The following is a 23501-nucleotide window of genomic DNA, read 5'->3' on the forward strand; positions in this document are numbered from 1 at the left end:
CCAGGGAGAGGTGACCGGTCCGGGGAGATTGTCCCGTGTTGCCTCTCTGAGGCGTAGCGACCTGGTTCAGGAAGGGCACGACGACCACCTCAGGTTGTTTGGACCATCAGCTCACAGACACCAATGTGGTGGATGGCAAATGGCATTTATTCATGGATTACATAGGGTTAAATAACCTGGGTTTGCCACGTCACTTCCTTCTGCTCACCTATTACCTGTAGAGGGGAGGGGTTTTACCTGTCCCGTACAGCGCGATATCTTCCGAACGCCTGTCCCTAAACACCTACATTTCCCCCCCTCTATCCTGAATTACCCACATTTCCTCCCCCCCATGATTGATTAAGAAACATACAAAGTATAAATGGTATAAAATTTCAAGAACTAGTAAAACCTACATAACAAGTTATAAAAAGTGATATAACATTCACAAAATAGATGCGCTCTAGAGCAATTGTTGGCGGTCAACAAATAGAATGTTAACCTTTTCTAACTGGCTTTTAACAAATGACACCAATTTGTTTAGTATGCAAGGCCCGAAAATCAACGTTAGGAGTAACATAGTGAGGGGGCCTATTAGAGTGGAAACAAGGTTGGTCAGCCATGGAGACTGGTTAAACCATGACTCGAACCATCCTTGTTGGGCTTCTCTTTCTCTTTTCCTCTGGGCTAGCCTTTCCTTAAGTTCGGTCATTGAGTCCCGTACGACTCCGGTGTGGTCTGCATAAAAGCAGCATTCCTCTTTCAAGGCGGCACACAGGCCTCCTTGCTGCATGAGCAGGAGGTCCAGTCCTCGCCTGTTCTGCAGGACAACTTCTGAGAGAGAGGAGACAGATTTCTCTAGAAAGGAGATGGATTTTTCAATTCTTTGTAAGTCTTCATCAATAGTCATCTGCAGCTGAGAAAGTCCCTGGTGTTGGGTCACGAGGGCTGAAACACCTGTGGCCGCGCCGGTGGCTCCAAGGCCGAGCAGCATTGCGATGGTTATGCCTGTTATTGCTTCTCTCTTGTGGAGCCGGGTAGGTTCTTCAAGAAGGTGGTACACTTCTTCTTCTTGGTGATACAGGACTCTAGGAACAATTCAAACTTGGACACAAAAATCAGCAGAGTTATCGAATTTATCAAGAAGCACACAGGGGCTTATTCCGGATTGCTGGCAAACAAACATTCCTGATGCAGATGGGACCACCCACTTTTTGATCGTTTTGTCAAGTTTGACAAATTCAGTACAGACATTGCCTATTCGTTTTGCTAAGGCTGCATTGCCAAAGCACTTGCCTTGGCCTGTGATCTGACTCAGAGTAACTCCTCTTCAGGGGGCGTCCCACCTGCACTGGTGTGGATTTTGTGCTGCTGAGTAGCCAAAAGGAACATTAAGTGCAATGCCTTCACAAACATAACACAGCCAGCATGATTCCGTAAAGTTTGGGTTTGATTGATTCAATGACAAAAAGGTAGCGTTTAGTACGCTGAGAAACTGATCGTAAGGAGCTGACTTAGGTGTTTGGTGGGTAGCTAATGGGCCAGGTGGGGAGAAGATGGGATTTCTATTTACCGTAAGAATCTGATTAGGCCCAACTGGTCGGGATTCTGACGGTAGGAGCTTGACAATTTGTACGTTCACCCAATAGCTGGTAGGGGCGCGAACATACACTGTCCATGCTCTACCCGAGGCCCAACTCTTATGGGCCGGCTGTAGAATTGTCATTCTGTAGTGTTTGCAAGTGTGTCTACTCCCATCTTGGGGCAGGCATATTCGCTTGTCAAGTGAGAATTTTGGTTCGCGACAGCCTTGGGGTGCATACTTGACTTGGAGGAACTCATCAGGTTGCTGTGGTTGCCATCTATCGCTTGTCACGATAGTCTCACACCCCCAATACCCACAATGTCCGTACCCTGGATAGTTACAGTAGCTTTTACCTGGGTTTGAAGCAGGACACCAATAGGTTTGGTACAGTGAGGAATCACCAAAACTAGGGAATTGTAGATACGAGGGAAAAATCTCTTTTAGCTTAAAATCGAACGATGGGCTGCCTGGTGTGATGGTTTCTTTGATTGCGTTGTCGCCCGAAAGGTGGCGTAGGACCCACCTGAATGGCTGGTGAGGATGATGTTCTGCATTGGCTTGCCCTCTGCCAAGAAGCTGCAAAAGCAAAATTACGCAAAGATACCGTTGTTGTTTGGATTTCACTGGTGTAGGACTCTCGGGCGCTGTTGGGCTGCTCGATGACTTGTCGCTTTCTTCGCGCACTGGGATGTATGGGTCACGGAGGCGTCCAAAGATCCAGTCCTGGCTTGCTGATGGTGCGGCAATCAGGATGTCATCCATGTACTGAATAATGGTCGTGGCTGGGTCGCTGTGGCGGACTGGTGCTAGTGCTCGGTCTACCGTGATTTGGCAGATGGTGGGGGAGTTGACCATCCCTTGGGGCAACACCTTCCACTGGAAGCGCAGGTTAGGCCGTTGACTGTTCGGGAAGACGATGGAAAAGGCAAACCGCTCTTTGTCTTCATCATGCAGGGGTATGGAAAAGAAACAGTCTTTAATGTCAAGCACCGCGCAGGGCTGCCCTTTTGGTATCATCGAGTTCATGGGCAGCAAAGTTTAGACTGGACCCACTGGTTGGATTTTCTTGTTCACCTCCTGCAGAGCGGGCAGGAGGTGGAAGCCCTCGCCAGATCGTTTGGGTATTACGAAAACCAGGGTGTTCCATGGGCTTGTGGAGGGCTCTATGTGGTTCCGCTGTAGCTCGCGGCTAACGAGCTCGAGGAGGGCGGTCATTCGAGGCTTTGACAAGGGCCACTGCTCGATCCACACTGGGTCGACCGATTTCCATACCAGTTTGATGGACAGCGGTGGGTATGCGGCAGTGGCCCTTAGAATAAATTTGTCACCCTGACTTTCAGTAGGGCAAGGGCATCCCTCCCCAACAACGGTGGACATTTTGGCATAACATATGGGAAAAGGGTGATAGTTTTCTCTGGTCCTCTTTCGGTGCGGAGCGTTATCGCTATCAGTTGGGTGCTTTTTTGGGCCCGAGATAGTCCCCCAACTCCGCCCACCATGGGGGCCTCCTCCAGTTCCCAATGTATAGGACAGTACGTTTCTGGGACGACGGTAACATCTGATCCCGTATCAATCAAAAAGGGGAGACGAATAGCAGAGTCACCTGGGTTGTTGTGGAGACAGCAAACTCCCCACACTATCGGCGGGTGGCTGCCCACTTTCATGGCCAAAGCCACCCAGGGATCTCGCTCCCAGGGGGTTGTTCCTGCTGTGCCTGGAGCGCAGACAGGTTTAACTGAGCCATCGGTTGAGCTGTGGAATTGGTCATTTCCCGGGGGGGCAGTGGGTGCGGGAGCTCCGTGGCCCATTGAGGATTGGCATAGCTGGGCCGCTTCATGTCCCGAGTGGGAGGGAGCTGTGTGCGGCCCGGATGCCCCCTCCCCCTCCTGTTTCCCTGGAGCTTGGATCTGCATTCTCTGGCAAAAATGTCCCTTTTTCCCACATGCCCAGCATGGCCCTCTAGGTCGCGTCTGGCGTGGGGGAACTGCTGTTGATGGAGGCTCTAATTGGGGGCAATTCATTACAACGTGGCCTGCCTGGCCACACTTAAAGCATGGCATTACACTGATTATCGCAGTGCGGACAGCTGCCTGGATGCGGTCCACAAACTGTGTGAAACTTTCACTCTCGCTCTGCTTTATTGTGGACCATGGCGATGGTCTAGCAATAACTCTGGAAGCAGAGCGGATAGCTTCTCTAGCGGCACGGGTAGTTACCGTGACTTCATGGGCCCGTAGGCCCTCGGCCTGCGCCTGGGGGGTGATCATGGTCGGGTCCGTGCCCATTAGCCGCTGCAGGCTGGAGCCGTGGAGGGGGTGGTCTGCCCCAGTTACTAGGGCTAGCTGCTTTGCGCAATTGTCCTCCCACTCTTGTTTGAAAACAATCATCCCTGCCCCATCAAAAATTAATCTGCAGGTTTGTTTAATGTCAAATGGGAGCAGGTCATCCCCTCCAAAAAGGCTGTCAATAAGGGTGGAAACCATAGCCGAATTAATCCCTTTGTCTGCAATTGCTTTAACAATTGCTTGTACATCTTTAGGATTTATCGGTGAGTAAGTCCTCTGGATTCCGGCTTGCCCTCCTACTCGGACCGGGAAAGCTAGCGTGGCTGAAGGGGCCCATTCAGCACAGGCTGTTTTTATCTTTCTCCAGTCTGTAAGCGGAGTACGTTCTTTTTCAAATTTCCCCTTGGCCCGAGTAGGAGCGCGGTGGTTATAGCTTTTATCTGTTCTGAAATCATCTTTGTCAGAGTCGGAGTCGGTTACGGACCACTCGTCAAGCCACTCGCTCCAGCTATAGTCCGACTCAGAGCCGGAAGTCGACTGACTGGATACTGCCAGGCTCCGGAGCTTTTTCCCCAGGCTCCTACCCCGCCCCTTTCCCTTAGGATTGGGCTGCTCCTTCCCCCTGGGCTCGCCCCGCCTCCTGCTGAGGGAGGCTCTTGCTATATAAGGGCACGTTTCCGGGAGAGCGCTCTGGTTGGCCTTGGTTCCCCCTCCGGGATTCCCACAACCTCCATCTTTAGAGCCGCCAGGGATTGGCTCTGCCAGACATGGAGGAAGCTTCCAGATCCAACAGACCCAGCCTGGGCACAGGGAGGGAATTTATTACCAACCACATCACAGCAGCACAAGGAGAAGGCAAAGAAATCTCTCCAACACCTTCCCCGCACCCAGCAGGGATCACCCGGAACGGGGGTCACCAGGGCTCTGCCCCACGGGGGTCACTGGGGATCATCCAACGCCGATCCTGCCACGGGGGATGGAGCTGGAGCAGCGCACGAAGCTCTTCCCGCACTCGGGGCACTCGCAGGGCTTCCCTTAGCGGTGCCTCCGTTGGTGTTGGGTCAAGGTAGAGCTGCTGGAGAAGCTCTTCCCACACTGGGGACACTCGTAGGGCCTCTCCCCGGTGTGGATGCGCCGGTGTCTGATGAGGTGGGAGTTGCGTTTGAAGCCCTTCCCGCAGTCGGGGCAGCGGAAGGGCCTCTCATCCGTGTGAATGCGCTGATGTTTCAGGAGATCGGAGCTGGTCGGAAACCTCTTCCCACACTCAGAACACTCGTAGGGCCTCTCCCCAGTGTGGATGCGCTGGTGTGTCCACAGGCTGGAGCTCTGGCGGAAGCTCTTCCCACATGCTAAGCACTGATAGGGCCGTTCCCCGGTGTGGATCACCTGGTGCTGGATCAGCTTAGAGCTGTTGGTGAAGCTCTTCCCACATTTCCCACACTTGTAGAGCCTCTCCCCAGTGTGGATCCTCTGGTGCCTGATCAGGTTGGAGCTCCATCTGAAGCCCATCCCACATTCCAAGCACTTGTGGGGCTTCTCCCTGCCCTGAGGCTTTTCCCCCAGCTCTGAGCTCTGCCTGGATCTCCGGCTGCCTTCCTGGCCAAGGGGGGCTCTTTCCTCCTTGGATCTGTCTGGGCTGTGTTTGCAGCCCCTCCTCGTGTGGCATCTCTGGGGCTTTTCCTCCTCCTCCATCCGGCCACGCCGTGGGAATGACAAATCCTGGATTGGGGAAAAAACAAGGGGTGAGTGCCTTGGGCTGGGGGTTCCTCCTGCCCAGGTCCATCACCGGGCATCTTGTGTCCACAAAGACCTCCAAAACACCAAGATTCAGCACAAAATGCCCCTAAACATCAAGACACAGACCCAAAACTCCCAAAACATCAAGATTCAGACAAAACACCCTCCAGAATATAAACACATTCAGCCCCCACAAAAAAACCAAAGCACCAACATGGAGCCCAAGAAACCTCAGAAACACCAAGATTCACCCTCGGGAAAATCGTGGATCCCCCTCCCTGATCACCTGCTGGATGGGGGGAGGCAACGCTCCTGGGGCTGGGGGGAGGCTGCAGATACAGCGAGTGCTGGAACCTTGGGGTGCCTCCTCTTCCTGATCCTCCTCCTGTGTCCCTACTCTTCCTCACACTCCTCTTCCTCACACTACTCCTTCTCCTGCAGAATCCCACCTGCTGCTCCCACGGCCATCGTTTCACCATTCTGGTCTCCAGCCCTGCTCCTCCAGCCTTTCTCCTGCTCCCCCCAGGCCCAGCACCCAGCCCTGGCTCGCTCTGCCCCCCAGAGCTCTCGGATCGCACAGCACGAGCAGCGATGCAGCTGCGGCAGCTCGGGCTGGGGCAGCGCTGGGCTCTCGGCCGCTCCTGCCCGCACTCGGCCCCCGCCGCAGCCACTTCTGCCAGCACAGCACGGCCCGGCCCGGCCTTGGCGCTCCCCCCCTCCCACCTCCCCAAATTCCCCTGGCGGGGGGCGCCAAGGCCGGGCCACACGTGGGCTCCAGCTGGGGAGCGCCGGGCGCTGCGGCTCTGCCTGGCAACTGCTGAGTCACCAGCGCCGCGCCTTCTGATTGGCTGAGCGCTGCCTGAGGGCCGCGCCTGCACCAAGGGGGGACACCCTGCTCCAGGGGGGATGTCCCGAAAACCGGGCACCCCCAGCGAACCAACAACACCAACGCCTCCTTACAAACACATGCTCTGAATCTGCTCGGACACAGCCACACGCACTTGCACACAAGCAAGTGACAGCACAAACCAGCAGCTCCACAAAATGGCACTGACTGACACACACTGCTGCTCAGCCAAGCTCCTGCTCAATTCCTCAACTTCCAGAACAACAACAAAGCCTGAACAGAACCATGGACATCGTTTCCCAAACAAAAGGGGACAATGTTGAGGCAGTTTGCACATTCTCCCAGAGCTAATTAAGGACATGGACACCCAGCAGGGGTAAAAAGGGAAGTGGAGAAGGGGTCTCAGCAACAGGGGACGGATGGTGTTGGTGTGCTGGGAAGGGATTGGTTGAAGGGAGTGTGCAGGAATATGGTTAAGGCAAACAGCAGCAGGAGGAATCTATGTGGTAAGAAAGGAAAAGGAAGATGGAAAAGAGGAGGAAGAGAAAAAAGTGAGGACAGGGATGCCTTATAGCACAATCTTATCCTCAAAATTTCTTTGATTATTCAGGGAATAAGTGGGAAAGATGAGCAGGTGTGCTTTATTCAACCACTATTAGTAGATGTGGGGGATGGGTTTGAAATGCATCAATTTCTGTTTGTTCCTAATTGTGATTGTAATTTACTGGGAAGGGATTTGGTGGCTGAAGTGGGAATGCAAATTCACATTGTCAAAGGAGATACAGAGGCTAATGCTGCTGTACCTTTGTGTCAAATGTCTGCAAAGGCCTCTGCTGAAGGGAACCCAGAAGTGTGGGCAGCCCCACGGAAATAGGGAAAATCAGATATGGAGCCTCTCCAAATTCCTCTGAAGCATCCAGGACAAGTGGTGTCTAAAAGCAATACCCTGTTCCAAGGGAGGCAAGGAAGGGGTTACAGCCTCTTACTGAGTCCCTGCTAAAGGCAGCGCTTCTGGAGCCAGGCATCTCTCCCTACAACACTCCTCTTCTGCCAGGCAAGAAACCCCATCATGGACACCAGAAGGAAAGCACAATTTTCAAGGCTTCAAAAGCAGATTAACTGAGCCTCCTGCCCTGGCCCTCCCAGACAGGGAAAAACCATTTGAATTGCATGTGGATGTTAAACAGGGCCATGCCAAAGGAATTCCTGGGCTCAAATGTTTCACCCAGTGGCCAGAGAGTGGCCTCATTGTCTGCAGAATTGTGCAGCCCCGGCTTTAATGGGAACTGAGGCCTGAAAACTGACAGCAGCAGAATCTCTCATTGTTCCAGCCTGGCATCAAGGTAAAGCTTTGTTAACCAAAGGAGCCTCTAAATGGATGAGCAGCGCTGGGTTCTTACAGAATGAAACTTGTTGGATGGAACAGGAGGATTCAGAGTTGAGGACAGGGCAAGGGTTGAACCCAGCCTCCTGTTTGAACGGCCCTGGACACGGGGCTGGCAAGAAACCCATGGCTGCAGTCAAGTGACAGAGCTCCAGAGCCGGCCTAGGAGAGATTGACCAGACACTCCCTGGCCTGAGGGAGAAAAGGTGTTTAGGGATGGGTCTGCAAGGGCAGCAGAAGGGAAAAGAGTGACAAGACACGCTGCTCTTAAGGAAAGGGAAGGAGACAAAGCGCAGCTCAGCGCCCGCATGCTCAGCTCAAAGGGCCGAGCTGGGGGTGCCTGGAAGAGCCTGGCACTGAAATGCCCTGAGCAGGAAGGCTTCAATATCTTCTGCTAACAGCATGGCAGCTCACAGCGGGGCAGAAGCATTTCCAACTGCTTCAGCAATCCCTGCATCAGTTCTTAAGGCATGTTTGGAACAAACAATTCCAAGAGATGGGATTGTGGAAGCAATGGACTCAGATAGGGGAACTCATTTTACAGGAAAGATCCTTCAGGCTGTTCTGGCTGCTTTAGGAACTCAGTGGGACCTCCAAATGCCCTGGCACCCCCAGAGTTCGGGTCGGGTGGAAAGAATGAATGGGGAAATAAAGAAACACCTTCTGAAGCTGCTGAGAGAAACCAAGATGCCACGGGTACGGCTGCTGCCATTGGCTTTGGCAAGAAGAAGAGCCAGACCCAGGGCAGATATTCAATTATCTCCCCTGGAACTGATGTTTCAATTCCTCACCCTGGGAATTCTCGACCTAGTGGGGGATGGAGATAAGGGATGTCTGTTTCAAGCAGTCTGTGGCCAGAATCCTGTCTCTTGTGAAAGCTCTTCCACAGGAAGCTTGGCTGGCACAGACCCTGCCTTGGGACTTTGCTGCCCACAACATCCAACCAGGACATCAGGTCCTGCCTGAGGGCTGCAAAGAAGCACCACTGGTGGCCAAGGGCGTGGCCCATTCCAAGTGTCCCCGAGCACAGAAACAGCCGCCAGCACAGCTGAACACGGGGGGACCCCTCAGCCTCGCCTCAAGCTCTCGGAAGCCCCGCGGATTTGCACTCCCCGGCTGCAGGAGGAGCAGGCGAGGCCACCACTGCCCCTGCACAGAAGGGGCCGCAGCAGCAGCCAGGGCTCCACAGCGGGGCAAGCCCCGGGGGCTGCCCACAGATCCTCTGCTGAAATTGTCTGGCTGGGCACCTCCTCTGGCATCTCCAGGCACTGGGGGCCAATCCTCGCTGGCACCGGGCGAGCTTCAGAGCTTTCTGTGCCTGCACTCGCCACAGCTGCTGCGGGAGACAGCGGGAGAATTCCACTCTGGCTCTCAGTTACACTCACACTCTGGGCTCGGCGGGATTCGATTGCTGGAAAATAGACCAAGTTCAGAATTGTTTTAAAATTTTATTTCTCTACTCAGGCTTGCTTTGCCTCTGCCTCGGCGAAAGGAATTTTAAAGTGTTTCTTAAGGGATGTTACACCGCTCAGCAGAGATGAGCTTAACATCTCAACAGACTGGGAACAGCCCAAAAGATACCCAAAAGATAACGCCCATCAACAGAACATCAACGCCCATCAGCAAACATCAAGGAACAGCTACCCCAGACACTGCCCCCGGCACAGCTGGAGACCCCTGCTCTGGAAAAGGCTGAGAAGGAAATCAAGGAGTGTGGACCTAATGAACATCAGAGGCCAAGCAATCCGGGGCCAATAGGAAACCAAACACTAAGAACTACCCAACTTGGAACCAATGAACATTAAACCTACGGATTTCTATGGGTTTAGACTGCATCAAGGTGAGGAAAATTTGAGTAAAACTCGTGTGCCATGGGATGATTTTCTCTGCATACCCGGGCTCTGTGTGCATGAAATGATTTCTGTTGCACATCCTGGCCAGAATAAAGTAATGCCTTGATCCTCTCACACTAAAAAGGTTCTTGGAGAGTTTTTGTTCTTCCCGCAGTTTCACTGACAAGACTACACAATTAAAATGTTTTTTATTTCATAATCCTACTCTGACATTGTCAGCTGGGTTTGGGCCAGGGGTGTGAGAAACAATTTTTAGACTTAGGGGAAGAAGTAGAAAAATCTTTATTGCTTTGGATTTTTCTGTGTACGTGTGTGCGTGGCTGTTAGTGATGGCAGAATTTTGGAATGGGTTTTTCGAGGTTCACCTTTAGGTTGCATTTTGAAAACTGGAAGAGCTTTAAAGGTGACCCTTTAACTCATTAACAGTTAATGAAACACCATTTTAAAAAAAGGGAAAAAAAAAAAAGGGAGCGGAGGGGGGAGGGGCACATGCAACTCCTGGGATGGCTGAGCTGGAGGAGAAACTTCCTTCCAAGCAGCCAGCAAAAGAGATTTAGAAATGCAAATTATCTCTGCTGGGGGAAGTGTGCACAATGTCCCAGGCTCTCCTTGCCTGCCAGAGGAATTGGCCTGATTCCCTCTGCCCCTCACCCCAAGCTCTGCCTCCCTGCACAGACGGAATTTGCATCGCTAAAGGCAGAGCCCACACTGAGCATCTCGGACTCTGCAACAGAAATCCCTGAAGCTGCAAAGGAAAACAGCAAACGGAGAATGTTGGGAGAACTTCACTCACAAAAGCGGGGGGGAATCATCCCTCTCCCCACTCCAACATCTGCTGGCACTGTCTGGGTTATACAGGGTGCGTTTGACCACTGGGCTGCTTTTGCTGCCACAAGGTCAGCGAAATCACTTGGGAATCCAAGGATGTGATGATTTAATCAGAGAAAAGAGGTCAATTCATGCATCCCTGGCATTTTTGGGAGCACCCAAAAATGGGGAAAAGATGAACGGCCACCAGAACAAATCCTACAACACCATGGAGCAGCCCCTGGGAACCCAAACAAATTCATACCAGGTGCCAGAGAAGCCATTGATCATTTCAAGGCATCATTAGATTACAAGCTGTCCTCCAAATCATAACCAAGCACACAGCTCCAGCTCCTGACCTTCTCACCCACCAATCCACTCCCATGAGCAACGCCACATTTCACCCTGGGATGGCATCAGATCCTCTTTCAGCAGAAGGACCAGGAGGTTGTGAAAAATTAAAGGACTCAAAGTGCTCTTGGCAAAGAGATGGCCAAGGAAAAGTGGTGAAACAGAGAACAAAGGAAAGAAAGCAGCTCATGTACTGTCCAAACATGGAAAGGACGGGAATGGGAAACGTTTTCGTGGTTCCCTGGCAGACCATGGGTTAAACCAATGCTGTTTCTCCTCTCAGGTGCTGCAGCAACTCTCATCTTTTTACCATACACCACACCTTGCTCAGTGCAGCTCATTCAGCAGGGGATCAAGGGCATGCAGGTGGCAGCCAGGCCTCCTGACCCAGAAACGGCTGCAAAAGGACACAGAATGAGGTCACTGAGAATAATCCCAAAACCAAAGAAGGCCCAGGAAGAACAGATTAAGGCATTTTTAAAGTTTGTAAAGAGAAAGACTGAGAAAAGAAGAAGTGGGGAACTAAAAGGAAGAAAATGAACGTGTCTTTACAAACAGATGCTGTGAATCCCATTGGAGATAGGGCCAGGGACTTGGAGGTAAGGATGTAACAAGAGAAACCATAAAATTTCAGAAAAGTGTTACTAGCTGACACGAACTGCTGCTCAGCCATGGTCCTGCGAAATTCCTGAACTTCCCCAAGAAGAACAAAGACTTAACAGAGCCATGAATATCGGATGTTCTACAAAGTGGGGGTGCACATTAAGGGGCACATGCAGCAGGCGCATCGGGAAGTCTGTACCTTCCAAGGACCTCAGCCACGGGGGAAAGGGACACGGAGATGCGGCCGGCGAAATCGGCATAAAAAGGAGGCTGCGTCCTCCAACACTTGGACAGACCCCACGGGAAATGCCCCGTGGCCTCTCCCTTGCTCCAGGAATGTCATACATGAAATCCCTATTTGTGCTTGGTCTTTGCATATTAAGTGCCTTAATTAATTTGAGCTTAATATTTTTAAATTGAATGTTAAAATCAATCCATCAGTCCAGGTACAATAATCAAGCTTTTATGGTCTTCCTGTGTTTACTGTATACTTTTACAAGTGTTTTAAGATGTGTTGGATGTATTTTTTTATGTTTTACTTGTATCTTGGTTTCAAGGCAGATTTTAAAAACCCCAGTTGCAACAAACAGCTCAGCCCCATAAGCACATGACCCTTATCTCAACTAATATCACCCCTCTGACCAGGAGGAGCCATTGGTGGACAGAGGTGGTCTGTCAAGGGGAAAACACCAACCGCCTTGAACCAGGGGGGTGGGCTGTGGGCGGACTGTGGGCGGACTGTGGGCGGAGCAAAAGCTATAAAAGTGTAAGAGAAGACACGCCCACTCTCATTGTCCCTTCCTCTCCAGCTTGCTAAGGCAGTGCTGGAGAAGCCTACCCCTTTCTAGGGGCTTTTTAGAAATAGATTTCTTTTTGACCAGCCTAAACTGCAAGTTTATTTTTTTTCTCTACCTGAGGTTCAGAGCTGTCTTAAGCCTAAAGTTCCTGAATCCCTGCGCTCCTGGGGCATATCTCTCGAGCCATCTGGATCCCAAATTTTTATATTTTGTTAGGTTTTTTTTGCAATTTTTCAATTTTTTTTTTTGTTTTAATAAATTGTTTTAATTTCTACAAAGAGTTGTCTCGTTCCTCACAACTCTTTTGGGGGCTCTCCGGGATCCTATTTTTGCCCTAAAATCCAGGTATTTTGGTTAATTTTACTATTTTTGAATTTTTGCGATTTTTTTGTTTTTTTTCTCCTTGGATTTTCTGGGCTCCCACAAGGATTACTGCAGCAGAGAAAGGACACCTCCGGTGGAGAAAGACTTGTGGTAAGGCTTGAACCCTTCTTAAAGGGAACTTAGTTAGGGACTTACCCTTTTTAAGGGCTATTAGTTTTTGGGGAACCTCCGAGTGGAATTCCTTTTGTGAGAGAGTGTGTGGGGGGGTTGGCCGCCCCCAGTGTGTGTGTGAGTGTGCTTGAAAGGGTTCATTTTTAAGGGCACCACGAGGGATCACCCCTTTAGAGACACAGAGGGGAAGATCGAGTGTGGTGATCAGCCTTTCTGGGGGGAGGTTTCCACATTTTAGGGGTGTGCGCAGCCCCAAATTCATTTTTATTAGTGTCTCAGTCTCCTCGGGTCTAGAACTGAGGAGAAACCTCATTTTAAACCCCTCTCTTTTCCTTTTTCGCCGCGTGGTCGGCGGCCATTTTGAAATTTCGGGCCGCCGCGTGGTCGGCGGCCATTTTGAAATTTCGCGCCGCCGCGTGGTCGGCGGCCATTTTGAAATTTCGGGCTGCCGCGTGGTCGGCCGCCATTTTGAAATTTCGCGCCGCCGCGTGGTCGGCCGCCATTTTGAAATTTCGGGCCGCCACGTGGTCGGCCGCCATTTTGTGTCCTTTTAATTTGAACTGCACCCCTTTGCCGTTTTAAGTGCATGTGTGAACTTGTTTTAGCTGCACTCTTGTGGTCAGTGCTATCTAGCACCTTTATACTTCCTGTTTGTTTGGAGTGTTTGGGTTATTGGATTGTAGTTGTAATTTGCTTTATCTGCTTTAATCATAAGACACTACTTTGATATTTTGAATTACTGTTTGTGTTATTCATTATAATCTTTTTCCTTTAATTTGGTTATAAATATTTTAAATTTATCTCTCCTTTGCTAATAAAGACAACTCTTGTTTCTTAAATTTTAAGTATATATGTATAAAACTATCTAAATTTCAGTTATACTTTAACCAATTTAAATATTCACTAATTATTCTTTTTATAATTAAAATTAATTTTTCTTGCAACATATTTGTTTCTCACCAGCCTGCCATATCTAATTTTTTTCCCACAGATTCGCCATCATTTATTCCCTTATATATCTACTAACCCTGCTTGCTTTTCTCTACATTAGTTGTATTGTATTTTATGCTTATAACTTTATTATCATTTTTTTATTGTGATAGTGTATTGAATTTAGGTTATTTTGTAATATTATTTCCTTATGCAATATTTTAATTGTTTTGTATAATACAATACTTTGGTTTATTTAATTAGAAAAAAAAAAAAAAAAAAAAAAAAATTTTCTTCTGCACTAGCTACTTGTTTGCTTCCCAGTAACAAAATGGGACAAGCGAATAGCAAAAAGAAAGACCTAATGAAGAAATACAAAATCTTCCCAGACAGTCCGTTAGGGCAAATGCTCCTAAAGTGGGAAGAAAATCTTTTAACTAAAGAAAAAGACCAGTGTCAAATGATTAGGTACTGTGTTTTTAAGTGGCCAAAACATAGAATTAACAAAGATGGTCTCAGATGGCCCAAGTATGGGTCTTCTGAAAAATGGCTTTGTGAGGCTTTGCATTCTTATGTACATTACAAAGCTCCAAAACATTCTGATGAATTAGACTATGCTAAAATTTGGTTAAATTATTGGCAAAAACAAAATGAAGACCAAAGCAAAAAAATAGAATTGGAAGAGGAAACTAAATCTAATTCAATTGGACTTAATAAAAATTCAAACCAAATTTTTTCCATTGCAGAAGAACACAAACAGAAAGAAAAACAAAAACCTAAATTAAATAAACCAAAGTGGGACCCCCTAGACTACCTTCCTCCAGTAACTCCTCCAGAAAGGAGGGTCCAAATTGAACAAGAAAGGGTCCTTCCTTCATCAAGCCACCCAATCGAAAGGGACTCAGAAAATGAGAATGAAAGTGAAAAAGAAAATTCTGTTCCTTCCTGCTCTCACAAAAAGACAACCGGACAAAGGATTTCTTCTAGCCAGGATGGCCCAGCATCTTGCACTAGAAAGAAATCATTTAAAACACCTGACTGTCCCACCTGCCTGAGCACTCCCCATGAGTCTAAAATTTTACCTCTTAGGGAGGTACCCATGGGAAATGCTCAAGGAGGAATTGGTTATGTAGTTGTACCTCTAGCTTCATCTGAGGTACGGGAATTTAAAAAAGAAATGAAAAGCCTGATGGCTGACCCCATTGGTCTAGCTGACCAATTTGATCAATTCCTCGGCCCTAATATTTATAATTGGGGAGAGATACAATCCATCCTTCACTCCTTATTCACCATTGAGGAAAGAAAATTGATTAGAGCTGCAGGAGTGACAGTCTGGGACAGAGAAAATAATTCTAATCAGGGCCCAATTGGAGAACAAAAATTACCACTGACAGACCCTGAATGGAACCCAAATTCAGAAGAGGGCAGGAGGAACATGAAAGACTACAGAAATTTAATTATAAAAGGGATTAGAGAAGCTGTTCCTCGAGTTAATAATATGAAAAAAGCATTTTGTGGGGAACAGGAAAAGGATGAGTCCCCAACAGCTTGGATGGCTCGGTTAAGGAATAACATTCAACTTTATTCTGTCATTGACTTAGACAGTGAGGGAGGCAAAACTATGCTAAAGGTACATTTTGTGCTTCACTCCTGGCCTGACATCAGAAAAAAATTAGAAAAATTGGAAAAATGGCCAGAGAGGGAACTAGATGAATTACTGGAGGAAGCCCAAAAAGTCTTTGTTAGGAGGGATGAAGAGAGGATGAAGGCTAAAAGCCGAATAATGAATAACAGTACTAATGCTCCAATCCACAACCCTCCTACACAAAGAACTTCCCAAAGGGGCATCCCACAACAGCAAACCCAAATCTGCTCTCAGCAACAGCCACAGGTTTGTGTTTGCAATAAACAACCTAACCCAATTGTTCAAAGACCTGAGAGGTTAATTTGCACATACTGTAATAAACCAGGCCACGGGCAGTGGTACTGTTTTAAAAAGCAGAGAGATCAAGGAGTCCTTCAAATGGAGGGACAAATTTTGAACAACTGAAGGGGTCAGGGGCTTTATTCTCTGGGGCAAAAACATCTTAAAGAGCCCTTGATAAAATTAGAAGCTGGACCCCAGAGACAACAAGTGGAGTTTTTAGTGGACACAGGTGCTGAAAGAACCTGTGTCACTGAAACACCTCCAGGATGTTTTATTTCTCAAGATACATTAGATATATATGGTGCTAATGGTGAAAGCTTTGCTGTTCCTGTAATTAAAAATGTAATCCTTTCCATACAAGGACGTACCCATACAGGGGATGTGCTATACCTACCTCAAGCTGGGATCAATCTTTTAGGACGTGACTTCCAAATACCTCTGAGGGTTGGGGTGGTACCGCAGGGTGGAAAAATGACCACTAAATTGTTTGTTTTATCTTTAGTAGATGAGCAACACATTGACCCGGTAGTGTGGGCCAAACCTGGCAACCGGGGAAAAATGGACATCACACCTCTAACAATTGAGTTGCTCCCAAATAGCCAGCCAGTACGTGTACCACAATATCCCCTCTCCAAGGACAAAAGAAAGGGCCTGAAGCCTGTTATCATGGACTTATTACAAGATGGAATTCTTGAGACCTGCAAATCCAGTTACAACACTCCAATTTTGGCTGTCCAGAAACCAGATAAGTCATTCCGGCTTGTACAAGATCTGCGTGAGGTCAATAAGAGAGTCCAAACCAGGTACCCACTGGTGCAGGACCCCTATACACTCCTGAGTCGGGTACCCCCAGCACATGCCTGGTTCTCTGTTATTGACCTTAAAGATGCTTTCTGGTCATGTCCTCTAGATTCTCATTGCAGAGACATCTTTGCATTTACCTGGGAGGATCCAGACACTGGACGGAGGCAGCAGCTGCGCTGGACTCGCCTGCCTCAAGGGTACACCGAGGCACCCACACTCTTTGGCCAAGCGCTAGAAGATTTGCTAAGTTCCTTTTCTCCACCCGAAGGGATTCAGGTAACTCAGTACGTAGACGACCTACTCCTCTCTGGGGAACAGGAGTCTATGGTAAGAACTGCTACAATTCAGTTACTGAATTTTCTAGGGAGGAACGGGCTGAGGGTGTCAAAACCTAAATTACAATTTGTGCTACAGGAGGTGAAGTATTTGGGACATCTAATTGGCCATGGCACAAAAAAACTCAGTGCTGAAAGAGTAGAAGGAATCCTAAATCTACCACCTCCAACTTCAAAACGAGAAATCCGGCAATTATTAGGCCTATTTGGATACTGCAGACTGTGGATTGATCAGTATTCACAATCTGCCAAATTTTTATATGAAAAACTAATAGAAGAAGAACCTTTTAATTGGACTAATTCAGACACACAAAAATTACAAAATCTGAAAGAGAAATTAACAAAAGCACCTGTTTTAAGCCTTCCTTCACTAGAAAAACCCTTCGATCTATTTGTTAATGTGGAGAAGGGAGTTGCCTATGGCGTCTTGACCCAGGAGTGGGGTGGAGTCAGGAAGCCAGTTGCTTTTCTTTCCAAATTACTGGATCCAGTGTCCAGAGGATGGCCCGTTTGCATCCAGTCCATCGCCGCAGCAGCTGTTCTGGTCTCGGAGAGTCAAAAACTCATTTTTGGTGGAGACTTGACAGTGCATACACCACACTCAATCAAAACCATTTTAGCTCACAGGGCTGCAGAGTGGTTAACTGATCCAAGAATAGTCAAATATGAAGCCATTCTCATGCACTCGGACCACCTGAGGTTAGTTGTGTGTACACACCAAAATCCAGCTCAATTTCTTTATGGGACCCCATCAGAAAAAGAAATTGAACACAATTGCATTGAAATAATTGACATCCAAACAAAAGTCAGAGAGGACCTGGTGGACTGTCCCCTCAATGAAGGGGAAATCCTCTTCATTGACGGGTCATCTCGAGTGGTGGATGGAAAACGATGCTCTGGCTATTCAGTGGTCGATGGACACCAAATGTGTGTGCTAGAAAAGGGCAGATTGCCACCGACCTGGTCAGCTCAGGTCTGTGAGCTCTATGCCCTAGAAAAAGCACTCCACCGACTAGCTGGAAGCATTGGGACCATTTACACTGACTCGAGATACGCTTATGGCGTAGTCCACACCTTTGGAAAAATCTGGTCCGAAAGGGGGTTCCTAAACACCAAAGGGAAAGATATCCTACATAAGGAATTAATCCTAAAAATTCTAAAAGCACTGCAACTGCCTCAGGTGATCTCAGTGGTGCATATTCCAGGTCATCAATCGGGAACCACAAAAGAAGCTCGGGGGAACAACCTAGCAGACTTGGCAGCAAAAGAAGCAGCAGTGGAAGAAGAGGTAAAAGTGATGGAAGTAAACCAACTTCCAACTAACACCACCACATCTGACACTATTCCACAAACTAACATTTTACCCACGCCCATTTTTACTGATCAGGAAAAACAGAAATTAGTTTTAATTGGAGCTAATGAGGATTCTCAAGGTCGCTGGTATTTACCAGATAAACGCCAAATTTTAAACAAAAATTTAACCCGAGAAATTCTACAAAATATCCACCAAAGCAATCATTGGGGTTCAAAGGCTCTGGCGGATCACTATCTCAGAACCTTTGGATGCACTGGTGTTTATGAAATAGCCAACCAAATAACCCGGGACTGTGTAATCTGTCAAAAGGTTAACAAAAAGGTAATGAAAAAGAACACTGGTGGAGGAATTGAATTAGCAATCAGGCCTTTCCAAAACATTCAAATTGACTTTACAGAAATGCCTCCTGTCCAGAGGTGGAAATACCTATTGGTAATCGTTGATCACCTTACCCACTGGGTGGAAGCTGTTCCAACTGTCAATGCAACAGCCCAGACAGTGAGTAAGGTGATCCTCGAGCAAATTATCCCCCGTTATGGGATAGTCCACCGCATAGATTCAGATCGAGGTACTCATTTTACCTCTCAAATTGTACAACAATTGGCTCAGCAATTAGGAACAAATTGGAGATTACACACCCCGTGGCATCCACAGAGCTCTGGGAGAGTGGAACGGATGAACCAGGCAATCAAGAACACCCTCACAAAATTAATGCTGGAAACAAAATGGACCTGGGTAAAATGCCTTCCACTTGCTCTTCTTAGAATTAGGACACAGCCAAGATCTGATTTGGGTTGTTCACCATATGAGATGTTGTATGGATTACCCTACCTTGCTACACCACAAGAGTTGAATGTGAAAGAGTGTGGAAATACCAATGTACAACAATATGTACAGATAATTGCCAAAAATCTAGAGTTGCTAAGGGAAAGAGGTTTTCTACCACAAACTCCCCCACTTGATTTTAATTTACATCACATCAATCCAGGTGACTGGGTGTTAATAAAATCCTGGAAAGAAAAGTCATTAACCCCATCCTGGGAAGGTCCATTTCAGGTCCAGCTAACCACTGAAACAGCTGTCCGGACATTTGAAAAGGGCTGGACGCATGTCAAGAGGGTGAAGGGTCCAGTAACACCACCAATTGAAGAGAAGAAACCTCCAGACAAACCATCAAACTAAACACCCTGTTTGAAAGCTCCACTCAGCATCCCTCACTCCAAGTTAATAAAATCCTGTACTCCCAGTTCTTCCCCAGTTATACCTCAGTAATAAGTGCTAGCTACAAGTTGTTAAACTAAGTTGAAAATATTTTGCTGTTAATTCTGTTCTTTGTTATTCCCTTTTACAGATTCTGCCTTCACACAACCATATTGTCACATCAACTGTATAGTAAGGCTCCATTTGAAGCCAGCATTCTCTTCCAATAACAGTCCAATCAGACTCCAAAATTATGGGCACGATAACTCTAATCTTTGACAAGGCCAACCCTAAAATAACCATGAGTTTCCAGAAGCCTGAGGTCACTGAAGAACCATCTGAAGGTGAGATGCCTAAAGAAAGGACAAAAGAAGCAAAGATGACAACCCCCACCAGCAGAGGCAACCCAAATGCTGACAGCTCCTCTCGGGTATGCCTAAAGGGGAAAGTGAGCAACATCCTGCTACTGAGTGTCATCTGTCTCTGGGTCCTCTGGCCTCCCTTTACACAAGCAGCCGACAGCCGCTGTAACAGATGTTACAAGACTGTGTACCAGGCAGAAGGAGGCTCATTTCAAATTCGACACTTTTTCCGAGCACATACTTATGTTAATCCATCTTGTTACAACATAACAAGGTTGAGTATCTGCTCAGAAAAAGGTCACAAGTACTGGATTGGCAAAAACATTGGCACCCAAATACATAAGCAGAAGGGAGAGTGTCCCTCCCAAGACGATTGGCTCTGTTTCAATTTTAGATACATAACCAAGACAGAAGATTTGTTAAAAAGAAAGACCTATGACACTGACCTGATCCAAGAGGTGGTCATAGAAGAAAAGGAAAAACAAAAAGAAAACAATCCTTTGATGTCAAGGAAAAACTTGTTTATTGACCTGGCAGAAAGGATTGGACAGCAGCTAAATTTAACAAATTGCTGGGTGTGCGGAGGAACTTTAGAATCGGAGAGTTGGCCTTGGCGGGGAGTCAGTCTTGGACCCCCCGATTTACTCCGACTGAGTAATCTCTCCCCCACAACCAGACATGACAATGAAACCTGGCTGCTAAGCAATACTGTTATTGGAGAAGAATGCATCTGGAGGAAAGGAAGAAAATTTTTAAAAGAAGTTGGTGAGACAATATGCAAAAGGTACCTGGTAACTGATGGGCAAAAACATTGGTGGATACCTCAAGAACCAGATGTATTCTGGTCTGCAGAAAAGGTTAAAAACAAAAATTGCATTTTGAATCCTGTTAAAAAACTCTGGCAGTGCTGGGATCAAGGAAATCCATATTCTGTCCTGCCACAAATTTCCAAGTACTGGATTACAGCAGCAAGTATACAACCCCACTTCTGGGAAGCACCACAAGACCTCTACTGGATCTGTGGTAACCGAGCTTATTCCAACTTACCACCTCGCTGGAAAGGGAGCTGCACTCTTGGAGCCATTCAACCAAACTTCTTCCTACTTGCTGAAAACGCTGGAGCCCACCTTGGAATCTCCCTTTATGATGAACTTTTCCGTACTAAGAGACATGTAATAGGAGGGACCCAGAGATGGGGAGAAGAAGAGTGGCCACCTGAGAGGATCCTAGAGACTTATGGACCTGCAACATGGGCACAGGATGGGAGCTGGGGGTACCGAACTCCCATCTACATGCTAAACCGGATCATCAGACTGCAAGCACTAATTGAGGTAATCACTAATGAGACCTCTCTTGCTCTTGAACTACTTAACACACAGCAAGGGCAAACTCGAGCAGCCGTGTACCAAAATAGGCTGGCATTGGACTATTTACTAGCTGAAGAAGGTGGAGTATGTGGCAAGTTTAACACCTCAGACTGCTGCATCCATATTGATGATCACGGCGAAGCCATCACCAAGATTACCCAAAACATCAGGAAACTAGCCCATGTTCCAGTGCAGAAATGGCAGCCCTTGATCACTTCTGAATGGTGGGAAAATATTTTCCAAGGACAATGGTGGAAGAAAGCCTTAATTATTGTTGGACTTTCCCTTACAGGACTTATTTTTCTCCCTTGTTTAATCCCTTGTTTCATCCGTCTAATCACCACTGTCGTCCAAAGCATGCCACTGATCCAGGATCTTCAAGGACAACAGCAGCGTCCACCATTCGCTCAAAAGATTATGCATATCAATAATAGTAACAATAAGAAAACTAGAAAGGAGAGAAAAATTGCCCAGCAAGTGTGGGACAGTTTTAAAGAGCTTGAATCTATCCCTGAAGAGTTATCCACCTCCACTTAAATGCAAAGACCAAAGATGTGAGCATAAGAGAAAAAGGGGGGACTTGTCATACATGAAATCCCTATTTGTGCTTGGTCTTTGCATATTAAGTGCCTTAATTAATTTGAGCTTAATATTTTTAAATTGAATGTTAAAATCAATCCATCAGTCCAGGTACAATAATCAAGCTTTTATGGTCTTCCTGTGTTTACTGTATACTTTTACAAGTGTTTTAAGATGTGTTGGATGTATTTTTTTATGTTTTACTTGTATCTTGGTTTCAAGGCAGATTTTAAAAACCCCAGTTGCAACAAACAGCTCAGCCCCATAAGCACATGACCCTTATCTCAACTAATATCACCCCTCTGACCAGGAGGAGCCATTGGTGGACAGAGGTGGTCTGTCAAGGGGAAAACACCAACCGCCTTGAACCAGGGGGGTGGGCTGTGGGCGGACTGTGGGCGGACTGTGGGCGGAGCAAAAGCTATAAAAGTGTAAGAGAAGACACGCCCACTCTCATTGTCCCTTCCTCTCCAGCTTGCTAAGGCAGTGCTGGAGAAGCCTACCCCTTTCTAGGGGCTTTTTAGAAATAGATTTCTTTTTGACCAGCCTAAACTGCAAGTTTATTTTTTTTCTCTACCTGAGGTTCAGAGCTGTCTTAAGCCTAAAGTTCCTGAATCCCTGCGCTCCTGGGGCATATCTCTCGAGCCATCTGGATCCCAAATTTTTATATTTTGTTAGTTTTTTTTTGCAATTTTTCAATTTTTTTTTTTGTTTTAATAAATTGTTTTAATTTCTACAAAGAGTTGTCTCGTTCCTCACAAGGAATAAAGTTCCTTTTACAGGACTCCTCCGGCTCCTCTGGGGACACAAACCTCTGGCCACGGGAACTTTCCCGCACACTCCCGCCGACGGGGCAGCCACCTCTGTCCTACCCACAGCAGCCGGGACGAGCCAGCGCTGCTCCGGCACCGGCTCCTGCCGAGGCAGCAGCGGCAAGGAGAGCGCGGGCAGCCGCTCCCGCAGCGCCCTCACGCCAGGGCGAACACGGCGCCCACACGGCACAACGAACCCGCCCCAGCCCCCTGCCGCCCCCTCCGCCCGCAGCCAGCGCCGAGCCCCGCCAGAACCGAGCGCGGCTCCCACCTGCGCTGGGGCCGCCTCCGAGCTCCGCCGCCGCCTCACCGGGCTCCGGCCGCCGCCGCCGCTCCCGGGCCCGCACAGACGCTCCGCCAATGGCGCCTCTGCTGCGCCACGGCCGCCCTGCCGGCGGCTCCGGGCCCGGGCTGCTCCCCGCTCCGACCAATCAGCGCGCCAGAACCACGACTGACGGCAGCACCGCCCAATCGCAGCGAGGGGCGGGCTCTGCACACGGCCCAGCCTCGCCCCGCGCTCCCAGCGCCCCCCGGGCTGCGTGAGGGGAAAGCCGCAGCTGAGGAACAGCCCTGGAACGGGCCCGGCCCGAGCCGCCATTCAGCTGGGAAGGGAAACAAAGCTCTCCGCTGCTCCCGGCCCGACTTGCCCAGCCCTGCGTGTTGGCTGCCTCCGGCTCCTTGGGAAGCCCTGCAGCCTCCCGACTCCCGCCCCTAATTCGGAGCATCAGTGCATGGCTTTAATTTCCCCGAAAAGGGGAAAACCGCCCCAAAACCCCTTTGGCTGAGTGCACGAGGGGAGAGATTTGTGGCACAAAACTCCCAAAGTCGTTTATACCCAGCTTAGGAAGAACAACCCAAGCCAAGCGGAGGTGGGACCCCCCAGCAGCGCCTCTCTGCCGCCCCAGCTGAAGCCCTCGCTGGCTGCTCCAGGCGGGATGGGCAGACTGGGAGCACTGGGAAGGGGCCCCGGCTCGGGCCGCAGCCCCCGGGGCAGCCCCACGGCAGCTCCAAGGCTCCGCCAGCCGGGATGGAACGTGGGAGGGGGAGCAGGGCAAAGGGCCGGGGCTGTCGGTGCCCAGGGGACACAAGGGACAGCGGGGGCACTTCACAAGCATTGCATGCAAAAGATAAAATCATAAGGAAGACA

The 23501-nt window shown here is 48.5% G+C and overlaps 1 protein-coding gene and 1 pseudogene across 1 annotated transcript; both read right to left on the reverse strand.

The window, feature by feature from the left end:
* Positions 1–126: 126 nt before the first annotated feature.
* On the reverse strand, positions 127–3918 carry LOC138101860 (MLV-related proviral Env polyprotein-like; annotated as a pseudogene).
* LOC138101892 (zinc finger protein 154-like) lies at positions 3919–22737 on the reverse strand. The gene is made up of 3 exons (XM_068999645.1): positions 22626–22737; positions 9203–9228; positions 3919–5568 (listed from the first exon to the last, which is right to left on the reverse strand). Exon 3 carries the CDS (start codon positions 5539–5541, stop codon positions 4885–4887), a length of 657 nt encoding a protein of 218 aa, XP_068855746.1. The 5' UTR covers positions 5542–5568; positions 9203–9228; positions 22626–22737; the 3' UTR covers positions 3919–4884.
* Between the last annotated feature and the right edge of the window lie 764 nt (positions 22738–23501).

Source organism: Aphelocoma coerulescens, unplaced genomic scaffold (genome assembly GCF_041296385.1).
Source record: "Aphelocoma coerulescens isolate FSJ_1873_10779 unplaced genomic scaffold, UR_Acoe_1.0 HiC_scaffold_56, whole genome shotgun sequence".
Taxonomy (NCBI): Eukaryota; Metazoa; Chordata; class Aves; order Passeriformes; family Corvidae; genus Aphelocoma; species Aphelocoma coerulescens.

Bases quoted from the DNA above. Each gene is read 5' to 3' on its own strand.
- LOC138101892 (XM_068999645.1), bottom strand. From the start codon at position 5,541: ATGGAGGAGGAGGAAAAGCCCCAGAGATGCCACACGAGGAGGGGCTGC.